The sequence below is a fragment of the Hemitrygon akajei genome, chromosome 5, assembly GCF_048418815.1.
Source record: "Hemitrygon akajei chromosome 5, sHemAka1.3, whole genome shotgun sequence".
Classification (NCBI taxonomy): domain Eukaryota; kingdom Metazoa; phylum Chordata; class Chondrichthyes; order Myliobatiformes; family Dasyatidae; genus Hemitrygon; species Hemitrygon akajei.
In genome coordinates, this window is record NC_133128.1 from 164,470,014 (window position 1) to 164,495,968 (window position 25,955).

The following is a 25,955-nucleotide window of genomic DNA, read 5'->3' on the forward strand; positions in this document are numbered from 1 at the left end:
GCTTTTTCCTATTTCAGAACCAGCGGCAATAATTTGTGAATTAATTTATTTCCTTGTGAGAAACAATTATAGCTTTAGCTTGTTAAATAGTTTATTCAAATACTTAGACCTTTACATCTGCCTTTCAGTTCTTTTCTGTTGTGGTTATTTCCTGAAGAACCTATCAGATCTTCACTAAAGAGTCTATTAATGCATCCTCTTTTTTTGTTGATTCCTGGTCCACAACTGGGATAAATGCATCAACATATATTTCTTTGATATGTTCAAATATACCTCTTGCATATTTTCAATCAATATAGATACTTGTTAGATACTTTCAATTATCACAAGATATTGCTTCAGACTGCAGTCTTGGGCTTTCTCATCAGTTTCCCACTTTTATTGTCGTTCTCTTTCATCAGTCTTGACACCTATTTTTTTGTTTCGTTTGATTTGTTTCCTTTTGAATTTTCCTATTTGCTTTATTCTTCTTGCCACCTCCTTAGTCTCTTCTCCAGTCAGATCATATTAAACTCTCAGTCTGTGACATTCCAGTTCTGCTAGAATGAAACCAATGATGGAATGTATTGTACAATCTTTGAATAATAAGTTAGCCAATGTATCTAATTGGAACAGCCTTGGCAAATTTGCTTCTTCAAGATCACCTGCAAAACATGTAGCAACCTTTTCTGTTATGCCGCTGAAGGCAGAGTGATAAGAAGGTCTTAGACAGTAAGACCATAAGACAAAGGAGAAAATTAGGCCATTCGGCCTATTGACTCTGCTTGGCCATTTTATCATAGTTGAACCATTTACCCTTTCAACTGTATTCTCCTGCCTTCTCTCCATAACTTTTCATGTCCTGACTAGTCAAGAGCCTATCAACCTCTGCCTTAACTACACCCAATAACCTAACATCCATCCACAGCCGCCTGTGACAATGAATTCCACAGATTCACCACTCTCTGGGTAACGAAATTCCTCTTCATCTCCATTTTAAATGGTCATCTCTCTATTCTGAGGCTGTGCCCTCCGGCTTTAAAGTAACTATATTGACTTTGATCCATTTCCTCATGAGTTATCTACATTCAGACCTGTCAGCTTCCACAGCACCTTATCCCTAGTAATAGCAACTTCCCTTACTTCTGTCCCCTGATACTCTGTCTTCCAGCTTACTGCCAGTGTCTTCCACAGCGAAGACTGATGCAAAATACTTAAGAGTTCCACCTGCAATTTCCTTGTCCCCAATTTTCAGTGTCATTTTTCAAGCGGCGTGATATCTATTTTTACCTCTCTTTCACTCCTTATGTATCTGAGGAAAAAAAAACTTTTGGTATCCTCTTTGATACTATTGGCTAGTTTTCCTTCATGTTTTATCTTTTCCCTCATTATGGCTTTTTAGTTGCCTTCTGTTGGCCTTTTAAAGCTTCCCAATCCTGTATCTTCCCACTAATTTTTGCACTTTTATATACCCCCTTTTGCTTTTATGTTGTCTTTGACTTCCCTTGTCAGCCACAGTTTAGATCAGGGAGGCTAAAGACAGGTATAGGAGGAAGCTTGAGTGGAAACTCCAGCAGACCAACATGAGAGAGGTCTGGAGTGGGATGAGGACCATCACTAGGTTCCGGCAAACCAGCAACAGAGGAGCTGAAGGCAGTGTGGACAGGGCCAATGAACTTAACCTGTTCTTCAATAGATTTGACACTGTGGCCCCTGCTCATCCCCCACATGATTCATCAGTTGTCGGCCCCCAACCAACACATACTCCACTCTCCCCTCCTACCCCTCCTCACAGCCCCCCACCCTGCTCTTGTGACTACACCCCTCCCACACCTGAACCCACCACGGTGGGCTTCACAGCTGAACAGGTGAGAAGACAGCTGAAAAGTCTCCACCCAAGCAAGGCTGCAGGCCCGGATGGTGTCAGCCCCAGGGTGCTCAAAGCCTGTGCCCCCCAGCTATGTGGAGTACTTCACCATGTCTTCAACCTGAGCCTGAGTCTCCAGAGGGTTCCTGTGCTGTGGAAGACATCCTGCCTCGTTCCTCTACCGAAGACACCGTGCCCCAGTGGCTCCAATGACTACTGACCGGTGGCATTGACCTCCCACATCATGGAGACCCTGAAGAGACTTGTTCTAGAGCAGCTCCGGCCTATGGTTAGGCCACACTTAGACCCCCTCCAATTCGCCTATCAGCCCCGACTAGGAGTTGAGGATGCCATCGTCTACCTGCTGAATCGTGTCTACGCCCACCTGGACAAGCCGGCGAGCACTGTGAGGGTCATGTTTTTTGACTTCTCCAGTGCATTCAACACCATCCGCCCTGCTCTGCAGGGTGAGAAGCTGACAGTGATGCAGGTGGAAGCTTCCCTGGTGTCATGGATTATTGATTACCTGACTGGCAGACCACAGTACGTGCGCTTGCAACACTGTGTGTCAGACAGAGTGGTCAGCATCACTGGGTCTCCACAGGGGACTGTCCTGTCTCCCTTTCTCTTCACCATCTACACCTCGGACTTCAACTACTGCACAGAGTCTTGCCATCTTCAGAAGTTTTCTGATAACTCTGCCATAGTTGGATGCATCAGCAAGGGAGATGAGGCTGGGTACAGGGCTACGGTGTGAAACTTTGTCACATGGTGCAAGTAGAATCATCTGCAGCTTAATGTGAAAAAGTCTAAGGAGCTGGTGGTGGACCTGAGGAGGGATAAGGCACCGGTGACCTCTGTTTCCATCCAAGGGGTCAGTGTGGACATAGTGGAGGATTACAAATACTTGGACAATAAACTGGACTGGTCAAAGAACACTGAGGCTGTCTACAAGAAGGGTCAGAGCCGTCTCTATTTCCTGAGGAGACTGAGGTCCTTTAACATCTGCCGGGCAATGCTGAGGATGTTCTACGAGTCTGTGGTGGCCAGTGCTATCATGTTTGCTGTTGTGTGCTGGGGCAGCAGGCTGAGGGTAGCAGACACCAACAGAATCAACAAACTCATTCGTAAGGCCAGTGATGTTGTGGGGGTGGAACAGGACTCTCTGACGGTGGTGTCTGAAAAGAAGATGCTGTCCAAGTTGCATGTCATCTTGGACAATGTTTCCCATCCACTCCATAATGTACTGGTTAGGCACAGGAGTACATTCAGCCAGAGACTCATTCCACCGAGATGTAACACTGAGCGTCATAGGAAGTCATTCCTACCTGTGGCCATCAAACTTTACAACTCCTCCCTCGGAGTGTCAGACACCCTGAGCCAATAGGCTGGTCCTGGACTTATTTCCACTTGGCATGATTAACTTATTTTTATTTAATTATTTATGGTTTTATATTGCTATGTTTCTTAACTATTCTTGGTTGGTGCGGCTGTAACGAAACCCGATTTCCCTCGGGATCAATAAAGTATGTCTGTCTGTCTGTTTCTTCCTCCATTTAGAGCACTTCTTTGAGATGTATCTATCCTGTGCCTTCTGAATTGCTCCCTGAAGCTCCAGCCATTGCTGTTCTGCCGTCATCATCCCTGTTCATGTCCCTTTCTAATCAGCTTCAGCTAGCCTCTCTCTCATGCATCTGTAATTCCCTTTTCTCCACTGTAATATTCATACATCTGACTTTAGTTTGTCGCTTTTAAATTGGAGGATGAATTCTATCATATTATGATCAGTGATACCTATGGTTCCTTTACCTTAAGCTCCCTTATCAAATCCTGTTCATTACACAACACCTAATCCAAAATATCCTTTCCCCTAGTGGGCTCAACCAGAAGCTGCTCTAAAAAGCCATCTTGTAGGCATTCTACAAATTCTCTCTTGGGATTCAGCTCCAGCCTAATTTTCCCAAAGTGCATGCATATTGAAATCCCGAACAGAATCGTAATATTGCCCTTTTGACTCGCCTTTTCTATTTCCCATTATAATTTGTACCCCACATCCTGGCTCCTGTTCAGAGGCCTGTGTATAATTCCCATCAGGGTATTTTTATCCTTGCAGTTTCTTAGCTTTACCCACAAGGATTCTACATCTTCTGAACCTATGTCACCTCTTTCTAAGCACTCGACTTCACTTTTTACTACCAGAGCCATGCCACAACCTCTGCCCCTGCCTGCCCTTTCGATACAATCTGTAGCCTTGGATGTTAAGCTCCTAACTATAATCTTCTTTCAGCCATGACTCGGTGATTAAAGTATTCTCAATATAATTGTATTTCATGAAACATTCAAATGGAAAATTGGTGAACTGGTGTCATTTTAGTCAGTCACTATGTGGTAGATTGATCTTAGCTTTTCAATTGTGTTTCTCAGTTATGCTGGATGCCATGTATTTAACTAAAATGTACTTCAGGTGTGCATCAGTGAAGATTAGGAAGTTGTCTTTGCCTTCTGATAATAATCAAAACATATTCTCTGAAATGTCTATGTTGGTTTACTTTATGTCTATAATTGTCAAGTGGTGCTATTCCAAGCTCCTGACAAAACCAAAAAACATTAGCAAGAATTCTTCTAAATTCATTACCTTTTATATAAACCTCTGATAGTATCTTTCATATTTTTATTGTCAATATATTCTGCATGACCATAATCTATTTTATCAGAACATTGGGAATAACTATTCTATATCCTCTCTGCAGGCACACTTGGTTAATGGGCAGTTCAGGTATTCATAAAATATTGTAGCTGTACATTTTGAAGACTTATAAAACTGATACTACCACCGAGTTCTTAAATTCATTTTAAGAGCTGGTCTTGCTATGTCATCTAATTTTCTGCAGCTGTCATTCAAGTGTCGCTATCTAATGGGTGTATTGCAAAATTCATGCTTTCATCACCACCTCAATATCTTCAATCTGGAAGATCTATTCAATTAAATAGCAGTACTGGAACATTGAACTGCATATATTTGCAGCTTGGAGCTGCCTTTTGTTGGAATTGCTGATTCTTTTGTTTTGTAATGGCTAAGGTCTCTGCGATCAATGAAATGACTCAAAATAAATTGATGAAGTTATTCCACTCTAAAACTGAGACCATGTTTCCTTCTCAATTCATGTGTCGGTTTTGTCTGTTTATTCAGAGAAACCTGCTACTGGTTCCTCTTGGACTCATTCGATGACGTGGCTTGAGACAGCACCTACCACACAGTTCTGGGTATATCACATGACCTTGAGTATCTTCATGTCATATTGAACTGACAGTGATTTACTCTTTAAACTCTGCTAACATCGATCTTGTGTTTTATGTTGGTCCTTAATCCATCTCCATTTCTCATTCTTAATAATCTGATGTGGTGGTGTAAGTGCTATTGTTAGATTTAGTAAGATTTTGGACTATTATTGAATCATTTGCCATGAAGATTCTGAAGCTGTGATGAATATTCACTGTCCGGGACCAGAGGAATTTTTTTTTTGCGATACTCAGCTTTCTAACACAGCAGCTGACAGGTAAACTTCCAGCCAATATTCTTTGTTCAGCTTCTTGTCTTAAACAGAAGCAGTCACCATTCCATAATGTAAATGGCAAGTGATAACCAGTCTGAAGTTAAAAGGGCAGCTTTGCAAACAAACAAAACTGTCTTTAGAACATAAGATGCTGTAAAAAAAAATCAAATGTATGTGAAATCTTCCAAGTGCCAGAAAAGCAGTATAAATGTAAGAACGTAATCAGACCTTTAGAAATGGTCACAGAACACCAAGAAGAATGTCAGAAATGTGGGGTGACTAGAATGCATTCCCCCGTTTTCAAGTTCTGTAATGGATGAGTCGTTGGTCTGCAACTCATTGGTGTCATTTTAGCTTATAGGAATTGTACCTATGTTTTGGAAATCACTTGTGTTTTAGAAATCATTTGTAATTTGGAAATCTTTTATAAGATAATCTCCTGAGTCTTAAATTTGTCTGGATTTAAACACCTATCACTAAAAATAAGTGAACTGCTTTTAAACTACTTTGATAGTATCTTCTCGGTAGGGATGGGGAGCACACCACTCAAATAGTGGGTATTGGCTGTTAAACTTGCCATGGAGGATAAAAAGGGAAGTGAACTAGACTTTGAGTAGGTGGTTATAGAATAAGCTCCCTTTAATGAGTGTACCCATCGCTCTCTACATTGAATAGAGCTTCAGTATTTTATTTGAATTTAGAACTTCAGTCAGCAAATCCAATAGCATCATTGCTTCTTCTGTAACTCCCTGAGGTGATACTCATTTCATTTTTTTCAGAAACTTCCCCACAACTGTGCCTTTCCGTATGTGGTAGCGGAAGGAGCCTACACTGTGATCCTTTTCCGCTGAGCCTTGGCAGTGGCTGAATCAAGCTTCAGTGTATCCCTTAGCATGTACTCTTGCAGCCTGAACTGTGTCAACTGCAGCATTCTATCTCAGACATCAAGAAATTTCAGGCAGACCAAAGGGCATCCTTCAAAGAGCTCATAACCTTTCAGCAGTGCTTGATGTCTTTCTCAGTATGTGACCCAGAGAGCAGCCTGTAGATCAGAGAGTCCTCTGTTACGTGGCTACTGGGGATGAACTGGGTCCTGCACCCTTGCATCAGTCTCCGTACTCTCTTAGTGAATCTTCAGTCTGCAAAGGGGTAGGTGACTAGTATTTCTTGTGCACCACGGCCATACCGAGTGCAACATACATTGATGATGGCTCCGATTGGGAGTGCACCTCTCCCTACAGCCAAGCAAAGTCTTGATGCTTGATGGTCATATCTGGCCATTAGGCGTTCTGCTATATGGTCAAGACAGTTTGTTCAGGAACAAACACATAGAATCCATAGCACTCGCCAATGGACTTGTGGTCAAGGGTGTTTACTTGGAAGAACTCTTCCACAAAGGACTGGTAGTGTGGAAATGTTCAGCTGACAAGGGTGTGGTGTGGTAGAGTGGCCAGCCCTATTTTCTGCAACAAAGGAAACGGGTAGAACCACAGCACCTGGTGACACTTAGTACCCACAATCTTTGGGTCCACATGCCAACTGGTACGGACAAATGAGAAGGTGGTCATCAGGATGAGGGCATTGTTGGGTACACTTTTAATCCCAATCTCAGGTGATTTGTGGATTGTGACCCGTCAGACTTGGTCCATTTTGGGCCCACAGATAATCTGGAAGATGTCCTAGATGATTACTGAGGCAAGGAACAGGACACACCTTTGTATCCATTGGCACCTGCATTCTGTCTGAGATAAATCACTTCTTGTTATGTTTATGATTCACGTCAAAGTGGTGGAAGCTTTTAAGAGTTTTCTGTATATAGATTATCTTGTACATTGAAGTCAAAGTCCAAAGTAAATTTTATTATCAAAATGCACATATGTGACCATATACAACTCTGAGATTAATTTTCCTGTGGGCATACTCAACAAATCTATAGAATAGTAACTATAACAGGACCGATGAAAGATCAACCTGTCACATTTTCCATAGCCTTGCAATATACTTCCTTGCCATGCCCAGTTCTTTCTGACAATGGAACTCAACCCTATTCCCATCTTCAGTCTGCACTCCAGATTCCATTCACAGAGTTTATAGGAAAAAAAATCATCATATACTGTAACTTATGGGTGCTTCCTTTTGTACCTCCTCTCCTCAATCCCTCCACCAAAATGGAACAGCCTTCTTCTCTGCATTTTAGCCATACTTTTAGATTTCTCCTCAACTTTTCTTTTAAGGAAATAGTCCCAGCCTCTCCAATCTAGCATTCTCCAGCATTTTGTGTGTTACTCTCCTATCTCTCCTTGTCAATGCATTGCTCAATCCCAATGCCATACTGGTATAGCTTTACAGAGCAGTCTCCATTACAATGAATTGATCAGTATTGACCACAATACTCACAGAATTTTAGAAGTTCAGCAGGACATTCTTGCTTTATATAGTTCACGTCTTTATCAATAAAGACCAGAATTGTTTATGCCTTATTCACTACTTTTTCATTCTGTCCTGCCACTTCCATGACGTGTATCCATGTCCTTGGGTCCTTTGACTTGGTCTGGCAGAATCTTGAGTTTAATTTACTCATCCTTAAATTCAACTTATTGAGATCTTCCACTCCCTGCTTCTGTGATCTCTCTCTGAGATATCTGTACTCCTATTCTCATTTCTTGATTATTCCTTAATTTCTTTGCTGTGGGTGGCGATGTCTTCATTTGTCTGCGGTCAAAACCCTGAGATTTTCATTTTTGTACTTCTGAGCCTCTGCCCTTCCTTGAGCTGCACTTAAAACCTACCTCATTGTGCAGACCATTATTTGTCCAGTTATCCCCCAAGGATCTGAATGCATTAAAGTTGTTATACAAACATGAAATGTGGTTGTTTTTTGTACTAGCATGTCTGAACCACATCTGAAAGAGCAAACATTTGCCATGGCTTCAATGAAACTCAATTTTGGAAGAGCAGAAGGCAGGGTTGTCTACCAACAGCACAAGTGATCAAAGTCAGCATTTTCCAAGTAATTTGATGAAAGCAGCAGTGAAATTAGGTTTTTCCTTACCCTATCATATTGGTCCTTTTAATGAGTTGCCATGAGATCAGAATATAAATCAAGATCAAACAAAGACTAATTGTCCCATCAAAGCTTGTGCTTCTAGGAGTCTTCAATTGAACACTCCAAAGCCTTACACTTTACCAGGCCACCACTTCCCATTGTCAACAAGGAAGAAGTGTATTTCTCTTATTCTTATTCTCTTAATCACACCAGGCAAAAGAAGAAGGGTTGTTGCTCATGAGGTGCTCTACTTTTATCACCAAAAAAAAAATAAATTTATATGCTAGCAGATTATTTGATCTCGGTGATGTGCATTCTGATCTCTAACAATCTGCAAAGGTATAATGCATTTCTTTTTATCCTGTTTCCTTTTTATCTTCCTTCTGTATGTTGCTAAGTCACCTCACCAAGTTCCAAGCACTCTTTTCTGCAGCTCACTGATAGCATCCGAGCAACAATTGAAATATTTGTGAATCTTTTGCAATCCTCCTTGCTTCTTTAAGATGACATTTGCAAGTGCAGCAAGGATTGTACAAGATCCCCATCTCATTCTTTTGTCTTTAAATTTTTGAAGTTTTGCAAAATGAAGTAAAGCACAAGGTAGAGTACATTTCATGGATTTAAGAAAGCACGCAGAAGTCAGTGGGGGGGGGGTGGAATTAAGGATATCAATCTTCTTTCATTGCTATTTAATTCATTAAGAGCAACAACAATGTGAGACATTTTCCTTAAGAGTATTTTAACTTTTATAAATTCTGTATTTAAAACATAAAAAGAAAACACCAGAAAACGATTTGGTTTCAGTTTGTTGCACTGATAAATGAAACTGACTGAATCTGCGAGAATCATCACACATTCTCAGAGCATTGTGGAGAGGCAGAGGCAGACACATTGTAATTGGCTGATGAGCTGCGAGATGCACATCCTGTTAAGTGCTGGATTCACTCAATGGTGAAGCCTTCTAGCCCAAAGGAGTGTGGTTAGGTTTAAAAGCTGATTTTTCAGTGCAAGTGCTGCATGTGCTAGCAAGCCTAAAGCAAGACCAGTTGGATTACGCAAAAATATCACAAACATTGGGATGAAGAAGAGTGGATTCGATAAAGATCATGATGCCTTCAACATTACAAAAATAAGACCTACATTAGGTAAGGAAAAATATTTTCAACATTAACCTTTCCTTTTGTAGCTTAGTGTTTTTCATGGTTCAGCTATTGTATCAAACTGATCACTACTGTTATACTTTTAAATTGCATTGTTATTTCCATATATTTCTTAAGTATAATAATTTGGCTACAGCAGATTAAGTTTTACTTATTAATTTAAGACACTGCTATTTATGAGTACATTTTGCAACCACACTTGCTAACAAATTAAATAAACAGAAAATATCTAGTTCAAATCTTAAGGAAAAATATTTGTATGAACAGTCTTCATAATTGTTAATTGCATATGATCATGAACAGCAAATCTGGAGCATTTTAGCTAAAATTTATTTGTTTTTGTAAATAAGTAGGATATTTAAAAAAAAACTTGTGGATTTGCAGTGAGTAGGCAGGTAGAATTTTCATTCTTCCATCCTTTCAATTTGTAGTTGGGGAATGTGATTGTAAGTATACTTCAAGCAATCATAATCAAACATGTTATTTAGCTGCTCAGGCTGCCTACAGCGTGTGCATTAGCATTTTGCTTCATTTGTGCTATCTAAATTAAAATCCAGGAAGTTGGAAGCAACAATTGTTTTTCTTTCATTTAATGGGAGCCTCAAGATAGTCCACCACTATAAAATATCTTAGTAAAACACTTCTCATCCTAAAATATGCATAGTAGTTTCTGAAAAGACATTTATACTTGTATTCTAACATTTGAACAAAAATGAAGGGAGAAAAGTTTACACTAGATTCAGTTTTCTGTTCGGGCTCATACAATTGTCGCAAAATGAATGGATTTATGTGAATTTGATCAGATTTTTAAACTTGCTGAGTGTCTCAAATCGAAATCAGCAGTGAACACTGAGCATTAGAAACTGAGAAATTGAAGCATTTTCTGTACATTCATCATGTTTCTTATTGTAATACTTTGCTTCCATCAAAAACTATACCGGTAAAAAAGGATATTACAGCTTGTGGCACAGTCTGACTTCATTTGAACTTATTCGAAATCGATGCTTTTATTTTTACAATTTCTTTAATAAATTATTTTCATGAACAAAGATCTTCAGAAGTCAAAATACTATCCTTTATATAATGCTATACATTTTAAATTGTGGAGATTTTGGTCACCATTTTTCAAATTTAACTTTTATATTTTGATGTGAAAACAAATGTTAGCATTGGCACCTCTTGCTGACTTTAGCACATGATGGAAATGCACAAAGTAGTCTTTTAGGGGCATCTGTTGCCAAGCAACGCAAGACAGCTGGCTTCTTAGGGGCCACATTGTTAACACAAGCATGCCATACATTAAGATAATCAAAACCAGCATAATGTGTTAGTTGCTTTCTTTAGAGATCTGTTTTTTATTGCATTGAACATGATTCATGTACTGGCATGCAAGATGAAAATTTCAGAGCAAATTGAAAGGAAGCAGCAATTACTTTAAACATAATGAAGCTCATAAATATAGAACATCTGAAAACCTTTGAAGTTTTGAAACAATTGCTTAAATAACGTCAGGATGTGGGAAGGTTAGAACAGTTTAACTTGATAATAGAGTGAAAGATTGGGGATAGTATTTGGCTTGAGGAATGGTATTGAGAAGACAAAAGCAAGCCCGATGCTGGTTCATAGTGCTTGTGATCTCGTGTATTTCCATTAACTACTACGGTAGGCAGATCTCTTTATGCCAGATCTTGAGCAAATTGAGTAATTGCACCACGCATCCACCACTACTTGATTCAGTCTGTTTTTGTCGAGTACTTCTCTATTCCATAATTCGGTTTGTTCAAACTAATCAGCATTGTAAGGCTTTTGGTCTGTATTTTCTAAGTTGCAATTTTCTTTTTTTCCTGGTGACAAAAGATAAATCTATTGTTCCCAATTAAATTGCAGTCCACTACTTGTGTCACAACACAACAATGTAATAACTGTTATATGTTTGGATTCAGAATATCTTCAAAATAAAATCAGATATAGTTTCTTTGTTTACCTCATTAATTATTTTACACAATCTTAATATCAGTTGGATAGAAATCCTCATGTCTTTCACATTAATCTAAGAAATCTTTTAAAGAGACATAAAATATGTATACACAATATGTGCTGAATTGAAATATTTATTTTTCTTCACTGGCAACATTCTTTATCCTCAATATTAAAGATTCTAACTATTTTCAACCAATACTGGAATTAGAATAAAAGTTAGAAAATAGTTGCTTTAAATCTATTGATGCATCATTTCCAGAAACTCCATTCTACCGACCCTGAAGAAAAATCGGAATTGCTATCTCATAGTACTGTAATCATGTACGGTGTATCAAATCTTTTGTTAAAAGACAAGTAAGTATAATGAAAACTGAGTAAACCAGGATTAAAATTGTTTAATAATTTTCATTTTAATCATAAATTGGAAAGATTTGGTAATTATGTATATAGAAGAAATTCCATAGAAAACAAAGTGGGAGGATTATTCAAGTGGGGCTGTATTCTAGACACCCCTCCCCCCAATCGACTGCCCCATTAGTCAGTGGGAGCTTCATCTCATAGTTGTAAGAATAATGGGGTTGGATTAGCGGAAGATTTTAATTTTCCTGATATTAACTGGATCACTCAATGTGTTTAGAATCTGGATGGTTGGAATTTATGAAATGTGTCCAGGAAGGTTTCTCAATTCTATATATAGAAGGTCCTACTTGGGAGGTTGTAATGCTGTCCTTCATCTTGGAGAACAAGGCAGAGCAAGTAACTGAAGTGGCATTCAGGATGGGAGCACTTTGGCTCTAGTGACCATAATTCTATTAGTTTTAAAGTAAAGGACAGCTCCGCAAGTTCTAAACTGGAAACAGGACTAACTTTGCAGGAATTAGGTAGGATCCATCAGAGGTTACTTGGGTGAACCTGTTTGAAGGGAAGGGGTAGAACTGCAAGTGGGGAGGCTTTTAAGAAGGTGATATCAAGCTCTAGGTGCAGCATATTCCTGTTAGGGTGAAGGGTTAACCTGGCAAGTTTAGGCAGAGCAGGTTTGACCTAATTCTGCTCCTATGACTTGTGGTCTAATGAGAGATATTGTGCTTTGGTCAAGAAAAAGGAGGAAGAATACACTGGGTTTTGGAGGTTGGCAATAAATCCCTTGATTAATAATTTTAAGGAAATCAGGAGGACAACGAGAAGGAATGAAAAGAACCCTGTAAGTAAACTGAGGGAAATTTCCAAGAGTTCCCCAGCTGTATTGGAAGGGCTATTCAGAGAGAAGATCCTCTTAGAGATCAGCAAGGACCACCTATGTCTCAAGTCGCAGGAGATGGGTGGGATTACTGAGGAAAAACTCATAGTTGCTCAAAAGATGGGGGAAATAAGAGGAGCTGCTTGGAGGACATTAGTAATACTATGGAGGAGGTACTTGCAACCTAACAGGGCATTAAGGTGGATTAATCCCCAGTGCTTGACAGTGCATTGTTGGAGAGGTGAAGGTGCTGAAAACCGGAAGGTAGCTAAAGCTGTTCTATTGCAAGCCAGGGAACTACAAAGTCTGAGGGAATTTTTGAGGACAGGATCTGCCAACAGTTGGGTAGACAGAATCTGATTAGGGGGAAGTCAGAATGGTTTTTGGTGTGGGACGTCATGCTTGATGAATATTTATGAACTTTTTTGAAGAGATATCCAGAGCAGTAGATGAAGTTAAGGCAACGGATAGGATCTGTTTGGACTTTAGCAAGGCCTTTGATAAGGTGTGTATGGTAGGTTGGTCTAGAAGGTTAGATAGGGTTCAAAATTGACTCAGATAGGAAGCAGAGGATGGTAATTGAAGGTTGTTGCTCAGAATGGAGGCCGATGTGCTGCGGGGGATAGTGTTGGGACCCTTGTTGTTCATTATTTATATACTTTGATTTGGATGCAAATGCACAAAGTTTGATCAATAAATTTATGGATAATACAAAACTAGGCAATGTTAGTGAAGAAGGTTTTCATAGATTATAGAGGTATATTGATCTGTTAGGCAAATGTGCTGAGGAGTGGCAAATGTATTTCAATACAGATAAGTGTAATGTGATGCATTTTTGAAAGTCAAACCAGTGTAAGACTTATACTGTGAATGGTGGGGCACCAGGTAGTGCAATAGTACAGGGAGTCTGTGAAGTACAAGTGCATAGTTAATTGAAAACAATGTAGACACGGTGATGAAAAAGGTTCTCATCATGCTGGCCCCCATGCAATGTGTATAGAAGTTGGCGCATTGTTACAGCTGTACAAGTTATTGGTGAGGCCAAACTTGGAGTACCATATACAGTTTTGGTTACCCCTGTTACTGTTTTGGAAACACTCAGTTAAACTGGAAAGGGTGCAGAAAAAATTTGAGAATGTTGCCAGGACTAGAGGGCCTGAGTTGTAAGGAGAAGTGAGTTAGACAACATCTTCATCCTTTGAAATTTAGAGGAATGAGGAGCAAACTTATAGAAATGTTTAAATTATGAGAGGCATGGACAAGATGGATGGTAAATCTTTTCCTTCGCATAGTGGAGTCCAGAACTAGATTAACGGTAAGAGGGGAAAGATTTAATGGAGACTTGAAGGGCAAATATTTCATGCACAGGGTGCCGATTATGTGGAACAAGCTACCAGAGGAAGTGGTTGAGGCAGGTTGAATCGTATCATCTAAGAAGAGTTTGATTGGTATATGCAGGGCATGTCTTAGAGAGATGTGGGCTAGACACAGGCAATCTGGATTAGCTGGGTGGGCACTATGTCAGCATGGACTCCTTTGGCCAAAGAGCTTACATTTGTGCTGTATTGCTCTATAACTTTTCAATAAGTAATTTCATAATTCCTGTACAAATTTTGTACTTCCAGTCAAAATCTTCCACTATCAGTACCCTGGGGGTCACCATTATCAGAAACTGTGCTGTACCAGCTGTATAGATATGACTGCAGGTGAAGGAACTAGCAAACCTATGGTACGCGATTCACCACCTCGAGTCTTTGCCCCTTGTACAACACAATACAACAGTATGATGGAAATGTGTCTGAATGAATGTCTTACCAAAACTTTAAATATTGTGGGCATTATCCAGGACAAAGCCCCATGCTTGTTTGGCACACCACCAACCACTCCAAACTTTCATTCATTCCACCAATACACAATGGCGGCAGTATATACTATCTACAAAATGTATTGCAGCTACTGGCCCAAACAATTCCGATACCACCTCAGAAACCTGTAACCTCAAACACCAAGAGTAGAGTGGACTACTATAGTTATTAGGAAATTTGTCTAGCATCTTCTGCACCATGCTGGCAACGTAGAGCTGTCATTGTCCTTCCCCCAGATGATGGCAGGTGATTGCAGTTAATTCACTGGTGGGGCGGGATGGGAGCAACATGAAAGGCCAAGTATCCACAGTATTTTAGTTGACTACATTTCATGTTCAAAGTTCAGAGTACATAACATGTCACCACATTACAACTCAGATACTCTTTTTCCTGTGAGCATACTCAGCAAATCTATAGAACAGTAACTGTAAGCAGGATCAATGAACAACAGACTGTGCAAATGTAAATATAAATAAATAGCAATAAATAATGAGAGCATGAAATAACAAGATAAAGAGTCCTTAAAGTGAGACCATCAGTTGTGAGAACACTAGAAATAGAATGAGTGTAACTATCCCCTTTTGTTCAAGATCCTGATGGTTGAGGGGCAGCAACTGTTCTTGAACTTGGTGGTTTGAGTCCTAAGGCACTTGCACCTTCTACTTGATGGTAGTAGTGAGAAAAGAGTATGGCCTGGGTGGTGAGGATCTTTTCTATGGCAACATTTCATGTAGAAGTGCTCAATGGTTGGGAGGGCTTTATGCGTGACGTACTGGGCAAATAACACTACATTTTGTAGGACTTTCTGCTCAAAGGCATTGGTGTTCCTGTATCAAGCCATAATACACCCAGTCAGCACACTTCCCACCACACATCTATAGAAGTTTACCAAGGTTTTTGATGACATGCTGAATCTCTGCAGACGCCTGAGAAAGTAGAGGCACTGCTGTGTTTTGTTTGTAATTATATTTATATTATAGGTACAGGACAAGTCCCCTAAGATAGTGACATCCAGGAATTGAAAGTTACTGACCCTCTCCACCTCTGATCCTCCGATGAGTACTGGCTCATGGACCTCAAAATCCTCCACTATCAGTATCAGAAACTGTGCTGTACCAGCTATATAGATGTGACAGCAAATGACGGTTGCCCTCTCCTGAAGTGTACAATGTTGATCTTATTGACATTGAGTGAGGTGTTATTGTTATTACACCACTCAGCCAAATTTTCAATCTCCCTCCTGTATGCTGTAAGGCAACAGGAAGACTTACCTTGTGCTTAAGTTGCAATAATTTTGGATGTGTTTTCAATTTGCTACAGATTGAACGAGCAGCTTCTCTCTTTCCTTTGGATTGTTGGATTTAAATTTGAATCAATTATTTTGCTTTGATGAGGCAGCTGATTTATTTCTGACCTAAAAGTAATCCTTTGAGGTGGACTTTTCTTCGCATCTCCAGTAGCTCAGCATGTGGATGTACTTTGAACTTTAGCTGGCCATGCATTCGAATAAAGTGAATCCTTTGCATACGTATTGTTGCTGTTTACAAAGGTGGTTATCCTAATTATCCTGGTTGTACTACCATTGACTTCGGTGTCATGACTGCTGAGTGGAAACATCTGAATGAATGCATGAGTGTTGGATAGCTCAAAACAGAATTGTGGGATCTTTATATTCTTGAGGTTAAATAGTAATTTCAGTGAAATGCTTAGTGGCAGTAAGCAAACCACATTGTAGAAGGGGAGGAAGAAAATACTGTGAGGAAATTAAATCTTTCTCTTAACCTCTGGGGGAGGAGAAATGTTCGTTGTTATTTCAGATCAGTTATGCACATCCATGCAATGGTAATTTTTGTTTTAAAATGAGAATACAAGAATTTTGCAAAAAATGGGAGCAAGCGAAGGCCATTTGGCCCTTTTGAGCATGCTCTCTCATTTTTAGAGATCACTTTTTACCTCAATGTTATTTTCCCGCACTAGTCCCATGTTCCTTGATTCCCTTAAGACCGTGAAGTGGATTGACCTGTTTTGAATGGACTGAATGATTGAGTAGAAAAACCGAAAGATTTCTCATCTTCAAAGTGGGGAGAAAGTTCTTCTCATCTCCAACCAGATTGGTTGGATCCTTATTTCGAGACCATGACCCAGCTTGGCGGATGCTCCTCACGGAAGATTGTTTTTCTGTGCGGATGATCTGTTAGTTTCTGTGTGTGGGAGAGGGGTTGGGAGTTTGATGCTATGTTGCTGTTTATTTTTGCGAGGGAAGGAGTTGGGGATTTGGGGTTTTTGATGATCTAGCTGCCATAATCCGGATGAGTAATCTGTTAGTTTTTGTTTGAGAAAGGGGGTTGGGGATCTGGGGTTTGATGTTCTAGATGCTGTTTTCCATGTGGGTGATCTGTTAGTTTTTTGTGCAAGGGATGAGGTGGGGGTTTGGGGTTTTAAAGGTACAGTTAATGTCGGAGAAATGTATACAATATACACCCTGAAATGCTTTTTCTTCATAACCATCCATGTAAACAGAGGAGTGCCCCATGGAATGAATGCCAGTTAAATGTTAGAACTCCAAAGTCCCCCCAGCTCCCCTCCCTCCCGTGTGTAAGTAGCATCAAGCAACAATCTCCCCACCAGCAAAAAAAAGCATCAGCATCCACCACTGAACACTCAAGCGTGAGCAAAGCAACAGCAAAGACACAGACTTGCAGTTACCCCAAAGACTTCGCATTTCACTCAGTATTCGGCATACCACAGGCTCTCCCTCTCTCCTTAATAAGGGAGAAAGGGGTGTCTCTGTTTCACGGTGAGAGGAGAGACATGTAATAAACAACTCACTGGTTTACGATGTTAAAGGTCCATTACATTGCCTTTTCGAGCTCTGTGCCCAAAGATCTCGGGTCTCTTGGGCACACAGCTGTAGATAGATAGATAGATAGATAGATAGATAGATACTTTATTCATCCCCATGGGGAAATTCAGCATTTTTTCCAATGTCCCGTACACTTGTTGTAGCAAAAACTCATTACATACAATACAATACTTAACTCAGTAATAATATGATATGCATCTAAATCACTAGCTCAAAAAGCATTAATAATAGCTTTAAAAAGTTCTTAAGTCCTGGCAGTTGAATTGTAAAGCCTAATGGCATTGGGGAGTATTGACCTCTTCATCCTGTCTGAGGAGCATTGCATCGACAGTAACCTGTCGCTGAAACTGCTTCTCTGTCTCTGGATGGTGCTATGTAGAGGATGTTCAGGGTTTTCCATAATTGACCGTAGCCTACTCAGCGCCCTTCGCTCAGCTACCGATGTTAAACTGCCCACGACAGAGCCCGCCTTCCTTATCAGCTTATTAAGACGTGAGGCGTCCTTCTTCTTAATGCTTCCTCCCCAACACGCCACCACAAAGAAGAGGGCGCTCTCAACAACTGACCTATAGAACATCTTCAGCATCTCACTGCAGACATTGAATGACGCCAACCTTCTAAGGAAGTACAGTCGACTCTGTGCCTTCCTGCACAAGGCATCTGTGTTGGCAGTCCAGTCTAGCTTCTCGTCCAACTGTACTCCCAGATACTTGTAGGTCTTAACCTGTTCCACACACTCTCCATTAATTGTCCAACTCCCCCGACAACACACAGATCTCCTGCCATGACCTTTGATCTGCCCGGGTCCAGAGCCCCGAGATCCTAGGCCTCCAAAGTTGAGCTGAACCATTAGGCAGAGCCCTTGGCGTGCTGAACAGTGGCCAGTTATGAAACCCGAGAGTGAGTCCCATTCTCGCAAAGAACCATAGTCAGCGTGTAACTCCAGGTCAGGGTCTTCAAAAGAACCCTGAAGGGGAAAAAGAGATATTAAAGATGGAAATATAGCTGTTTCTGAAGATGCAAGCAAAGGAGTCACCGTTTAGTGCCATTATCACCGCTCTGCCCCTTGTGTTTGTGGGTTTTGTTTCCTTTTCTTTTTCTTTATCATGGTGGGTGGCTGATGTCATCCCTTTCAAAAACCCCCATGGTTTTTCTGTATTTCATGGCTATGGAGAAGACAAATATCAGAGTTTTATTGTACAACCATACTTTGACAATAAAATGAACCTTTGAACACTGAACCTTTGACTCTTGGTTCTTGGCTTCCCAGCGAGGGTAAGTATTCATACCACATCCAGTCTTTAAAAGTTTTGTAAGTTTAAATGAGATGTCCTCTCATTCTTCTAAATTCTAGAGGCTATAGGCCTAGTGTGTTCAATCTTCATACAGCAAACCACCATCCCTGGAACCAGCATAATAAATTTTTGCTGAGCTGCTATGCAAGTACATCCTTCCACAGTTAAGGAAACCAAAACCAAGCCCAGGTATCAATGTCATAGTATAACTGCGGTAAGACATCTTCACTCCTGTACTCATGAAGGGCATCACATCATATGACTTCCCAAAAGGTTGTTGCATCTCCACGGTGGCTTTTAGTGACAATTTGAAAATAAGGGTTCTGCCATTTGGATCTGACATTAGTTTTCCCTGCACATGGAGGATGGCCAATGTTTGGGGCTCCTTTTCTCAGAGCATTATGTACATTATTGTATTCATTCAGAAGTGAGATGAACAGATTTCTGAGCCTTAACATGATTAAGAGACCTAGGGAAAGTACAAGAAACTAGATTAATTTGAATATTAAAGTGATCTAATTTCTCACCATTATAAAAACACTGTTTTATTTTTGATGCATCAAAATGGATAACTACACATTTCCCCTCAATATGTTGCACTGTCCATGTCTTCTGCCATTCATTCAGTTGTTTTATAACCCCTTCAAGCGTCTTTACCTCTACCTTCCCATTCACAATCATGCCTTGTTTTACAAGAGCAGCAAATTTCAAATTGATTTGTGAGACAGTATTTAGTTTGATCATAGTTGGGAAAATAGTGCCCAATATAGAGTGTGGGATCAAAGAAGGAAAATGGAACTGGACAGTTGGTAAGTTGATGGAGAAGATCCTGAGAGGCAGATATTTGGAGAGGCATAATATGATTAGGAATAGTCAGCAAGGCTTTGTCAAAGGCAGGCCTGACTGAATTTTTTGAGGATGTGACTAAACACATAGATGAAGGTAGAGCAGTAGATGTAGTGTATATGGATTTCAGCAAGGCATTTGACAAGGTACCCATGCAAGGCTTATTGAGAAAGTAAGGAGGCATGGGATCCAAGGAGACATTGCTTTGTGGATCCAGAATTGGCTTGCCCACAGAAGGCAAAGAGTGGTTGTAGACAGGTCATATTCTGCATGGAGGTCAGTGACCAGTGGTGCACCTCAGGGATCTGTTCTGGGACCACTTCTCTTCGTGATTTTTATATATGACCTTGTTGAGGAAGTGGAGGGATGGGTTAGTAAATTTGATGATGACACAAAGGTTGGGGGGTGTTGTGGATAGTGTGAAGGGCTGTCAGAGGTTACTGTGGGATATTGATAGGATGCAAAACTGGGCTGAGAAGTGGCAGATGGAGTTCAACCCAGATAAGTGTGAAGCGGTTCATTTTGGTAGGTCAAATATGATTGCAGAATGTAGTATTCATTGTAAGACTCTTAACAGTGTGGAGGATCAGAGGGATCTTGGTGTCCAAGCCCATAGGACATCAAAGCTGCTGCACAGGTTGACTGTGCGGTTAAGAAGGCTTACGGTGTATTGGCCTTCATCAACCAAGGGATTGAGTTGAAGAGCTGAGAGGTAATGTTACAGCTATATAGGACCCTGATCAGACTCCACTTGGAGTACCGTGCTCTGTTCTGGTCAGCTCACTACAGGAAGGATGTGGAAACTATAGAAAGGGTGCAGAGGAGATTTAAGCGGATGTTGCCTGGATTGGGGAGCATGCCTTATGGGACTAGGTTAAGTGAACTTGGCCTTTTCTCCTTGGAGCAACGGAGGATGAGAGGCAACCTAATAGAGATGCATAGGATAATGAGAGGCATTGATCGTGTGGATAATCAGAGGCTTTTTCCCCAGGGCTGATTGGCTAACACGAAAGGGCACAGTTTTAAAGTGCTTGTAAGTAGGTACAGAGAAGATGTTGGGGGTAAGTTTTTTTTAATGTAAGGAGTGGTGAGTGCATGGAATGGGCCACTGGCAATGGTGGTGGAGGCAGATATGATAGGGTCTTTTAAGAGACTCTTGGATAGGTACGTGGAGCTTCGAAAAATAGAGGGCTATAGGTAACCCTAGGTAATTTCTAAAGTAAGGACATGTTCAGCACAGCATTGTGGGCTGAAGGACTGTATTGTGCTGTAGGTTTTCTATGTTTCTATAACAGAAGAACATGGTGGAGCACTCACTAGATACCACTGTCGGAAATTCCTCATGTAGACAGTGGTCTCAGGGAGAATATACCATAGAAACATAGAAAAGGTACAGATAACCTTTAGTTAGCTAGTTAGCCCACAACCCTGGAGAAAGTTTATCATCTTTTCCTTGGATGTTGCATGAATTTTTTTTTACCTGGGATGGCTTCTTCAATGCAAAGTTGTTTCATTGTTACAAGTAAACAAAGTGAAAACACGAGGAAATCTGCAGATGCTGGAAATTCAAACAACAACACACACACACAAAATGCTGGTGGAACACAGCAGGCCAGGCAGCATCTATAGGAGAAGCGCTGTCGACGTTTCGGGCCGAGACCCTTCATCAGGACTGAAGCAAACTGGATTGTTTATGGAACATAGAGCTTCACCAACTACATGCATGATATAGACTAATACTTGATGGGCTGTTTATTTTATATTATATAGTATTATTGTGTTTGTTATAGTTTAAAATATTTTGTCAATACCATTTCTTTCTAATTTTATACTGGTGTGCGTTAAATTATTGTTGCCTGGCAAATGGTAAATTTTCATGCATATGTCAATGTTCACATAAGTAATTGCCTTCATCTTTCTTTGGAAAGTTCATTCAAACTTATGTTTGTGAATGATATTTACCCGATTCATATTTACCCTAGACATGTTTGTTTAATGGAAATGAATTTCTCATCGTTATTCCCCATGCATTGTAGACTTGTTTTGCTGTTGGACTGAATTCACAGTAAAAACTAACTCATCACAAGCCTAAGTGGGTGGGTTACAATATACTGTACATAATCACAAACCTAAAATCAGGCTGCAAAATAAAATTTGATATTGTTTTCTTTATTTTTTAATGTGCTTAAATTATTCCTAAATTGTCTATTAGCAGCTTTTCTTCCAAAACCATTACTTCAATCCAAGCAATTTATTGATATTATTTCCCCAACTACAAACATGCTTCCCTTTGCTGATATCAGGAGCTAATGTCCAATGCCACATGTACTATATACAACCAATAACCAGCCCTCACACCTTCAGCTGTCTTACTCCCCCACTGCCTATGTTGCCAGACTCATTCACATCTTAACCTAGATGAAATGAAATTTAATCCAAATAAACACTGGCTTTTGTAGTCATTGTCTTTTGACCCTGGCTGAACCTTCATTACTAATCCCATTTCCTCCCTGGTCGCTGTTTCAGCTGAACTAAGTTGTTTGGTGTCTCTGTGTTGTATCTGATACCAAGGTGTTCTTCCAATTCTGAATTCCTTTCCATCACTAAGACTGTCTACTCTCACCACCCTTGCATTGCCTGCCTCTTTTCCAGTCGCAGCCCATCTACTGTAGTGCTGAAACCCTCATCCATGGTTTGATTGGCTCCAGATTCTGATTATTCATGGAAGGTAGATCCATTTACTTTCTATCCTCTCCATTCAAGCATCCAAAACTCTGCAGGCCAAATCCAGAATTGTCTACATCACATCCACTCACTCAAATGAATAATGAAAAATGATACAAATAAATCCTACCAAATTGTGCAAACCATCTCCCCCATAGGTCACCTGTTTCAAACATTTTATCTGCATAAGCAGATGGCATAGGCAAAAAATAAAATCCACTGCAAAAGTGATGATCATTATGAGTGAAGTGCACAGTTTCTCTTTGTTTTCACTGGCTTCCTGTCCCATCCTCCATTCCTACAGTTCTCATTTTTAACTCTGGCACTTTGAGGTTAAAACCTTAAGAATTCTTTTTACAACCTTTTCTTCAGTTGTCAAGATTACCAATCAAGAGCTTGATCTGCTGCTTTAATATCTTCTCTATCAACTTAATAAAAAAGTTAGAACCCTGACATGTCGTCCCTCAGACCTGCTCCAACATTCAATACCTTTGTTCTTTTACCTCAATGCCACATCCCTGTACTATAAGACCTACTGAGCAGAATTAGGCCTTTTGGGCCATTAAATCTGTTCTGCCATTCCATCATGATCATAGCCAATCTATTATCCCTCTCAATGCCATTCTCCTGCCTTCACCCTGTAAACTTTAATAACTTTGCTAATCAGAAACCTATCAATCTCCACTTTAAATATACTAAATGACTTGGCCTCCACAGCTGTCTGTGGCAATGAATCAGTGAATCTTTACCACTGTCTCAATGTGCAGGTTAACCTTTAGGGAATCCTGCACGAGGACTCCAAAGTTCCTTTTCACCTTTTGATTTCTGAACCTGCTCCACATTTAGAATATTGTCTATGCCTTTATTCCTTCTACCAAAGTAAATGACCACACACTTCCCTACACTGTGAGTCTACAGAATGGGAAAAGAAGAGGCAGATAGTTCTACTGAACTTTCTATTGTCTGTAAACTTAGCTGCAGAATCATCAATTCCATTGTCTAATCATTAACATATAACGTGAAAAGAAGCTGTCGCCTCATCACTAGTCACTAACTGCCAACCAGAAAAGGACCATCTTTGCTTCCTGCCAGGAACCATTCTTCTATCCATGCTAGTATCTTTCCTGTAATACCATGGGCTCTTACATTGTTTAGCACCCTCTTGTGCAGCATCTTTTCAAAGTCTTCTGAAAAGCCAAAGAAAATATTTTATTGATTTGCCTTTGTTGATAATGCCTGCTATTTCCTCAAAGAATACCAGCAGACTTGTCAGGCAATATTTCCCCTTAAGGAAACCATGCTGATTTTGGCCTATTTTATCATATACCTCCAAGTACCCAAAACCTCATCCTTAATAATGGACTAACCACTGAAATAGGGCTAACAGGCCTACAGGTTCCTTTCTTTTGCTTCTTAAAGAGTGTAGAGACATTTTCAACTTTCCATTCTTCTGCAACCATTCCAGAACCTGGTGATTCTTGAAAGATCACCACCAATGTCTCCGCAATCAAATCAAGTTTAATTAACATTCAAACCATACATGGATACAGCCGACCGAGACAGCGTTCCTCTGGGACCAAGGTGCAAAATCATATATGCACATCCAAGATAATGGAAGAGCGAAAAATAGAACATAATCACACAAGAAAACACATTTTTGGTCCAAGACCCTCAGAGACAAGTCCCGCAAATTGATGGTTCCCAGGAGTCCAGCCTCTAATTCCCTGGATCCAACACTGGAGGGCAGTACCAACAGGAGAGGCTATTCTCCACCAAGCGAAGATGCCGCGCTACACTGCCTCTGGGGTTTTCCCTTCACCTGGCCTGCAGCAGCAGGCAAGCCCACTGCTTGAAGCCTAGTCCTTGCTACAAGAGAGGCACTACTACTACCTCAGCTCCTGTCTCTCCACCAAACAAGGGAAACAGGCCTGTGGCAACCTATGTCCAACAGGGTCTTACGATTGCAAGAGAAACATCCAAGACAGTTACTCATGGTTTCTCTGCACACCGCTGTTGCGCACCAACTCTGGTGCCTTAAAGTAGCAGGCAGCTGCACGGCCTACACCCAGGTCAGCTCCTGTGAGCCCAGTCCTGACTCCTCCCACTACCCAATGTCCTGAATTTCCTCCTGTGACCCATTGGCCTGACTTTCTTCCCGCTGCCTGATCTCCCACCACGGCCTCCCCTTCTCTGGACCACCAGCCGGCTACTCTGACAATGAGCGGCTCACTAATGCAGTACATCTGCTGTACTCGTTATTGGAGTCCAGTATAGACTTACAATTTAAAAAAAAACATTTAACAAAGAGAAAAGAAATTTTTGTTGGCCCACGAGAGGCTGCTGCATCTACATGCACTGCCATTTTACCAGATGTTAAGATCTCTGAAGCTATCTCTCTCAGAACCCTGGGCTGTAGTCCATCTGGTGCAGGTGACTCATCTACCTTTAGACCTTGCAGCTTCCCAAGCACCTTCTCCTTAGTACGAGTAACCACATCCGCTTATGTCCCCTGACAGCTCTAGCTTCTGGCATACTACTGGTGTCTTCCACAGTGAAAACTGATGCAAAATTCTATTGAGTTTGTCTGCCATTTCTTTGTTTTCACATTGTTACCTCTGCAGTGTCATTTTCCAGCAGTCCAGTATCCACTCTTACTACTCTTTATGTATCTGAAGAAACCTTTGCTATCACCTTTTATATTATTGCCTATCTTACCTTCATATTTCATTCTTTTTCTCTGCTTATGGCTTTTTAGATGCCTTCTATTGGTTTTATAAGCTTTCCACCAATTTTTGCTATATTATATGCCCTCTCTTTTGCTTTTATGCTGTCTTTGACTTCCTTTGTCTGCTACGGTTGCCTCATTCTCCATCTTTAGGATCTATCTATCTTGCACCATCCAAATTCTTTCCAGAAACTACAGTCTTTTCTGTTTTGCCATCATCTCTGCTCGTGTCCCCTTCCAATCAACTTTGGCTGGATCCTCTGTAGATCTGTTTATTCCATTGTAATTCTGATTTTAGCTTCTACCTCTCAAACTGCAAGGTGATTTCTAACATATTATGGTCTCTTGTCTTCTAAGGGTTCCTTGACCTTAAACTCCCTAATCAAATTCGGTTCATTACACAACTCCCAATCCAGAATTGCCTAGTGACCCACAAGCCATTTTAAAAAGCCATCTTGTAGACATTCTACAAATTCCTTCTCTTGGTATCCAGCACCAAGCTGATTTTGCCAACCTATCCGCATATTGAAATCCACCATGACTATTGCAATATTGCCCTTACTAATATTCAAATCTCATATCCTTTTATTCCCTATAAATCCCCAAATCTACTGGTAATTGAATATACTCAGCAACTTGGTCTGCACAGCCCTCCTTGAGTAGAGAATGCCAAAAATTCAACAGCATCAGTGTGAAGTAAATTCTTCTTGTTTTAGTCCTCAATAGGTGAACCGTATGAAAATGTTAACTCTATTTCTCTTTCTACATATGTTGCATGGCATGCTGAATGTTGGCAGGGTTATCTGTCCATATT

General features: G+C 40.5%; 1 protein-coding gene across 3 annotated transcripts in view; it reads left to right on the plus strand.

The window, feature by feature from the left end:
- The window catches only part of pde1a (phosphodiesterase 1A, calmodulin-dependent), a 648,403-nt gene that overhangs the window by 41,499 nt on the left and 580,949 nt on the right, over positions 1 to 25,955 (plus strand). Inside the window, exon 1 of one of the 3 annotated variants that reach the window (XM_073047066.1) lies at positions 9,408 to 9,591. The exons of the other annotated variants lie outside the window; for them this stretch is intronic. Within the exon in view, the coding sequence (XP_072903167.1) occupies positions 9,525 to 9,591 (67 nt within the window). The 5' untranslated portion in view covers positions 9,408 to 9,524. Of the gene's footprint in view, positions 1 to 9,407; positions 9,592 to 25,955 lie in introns of those variants that run through there. 3 annotated transcript variants of the gene reach the window in all.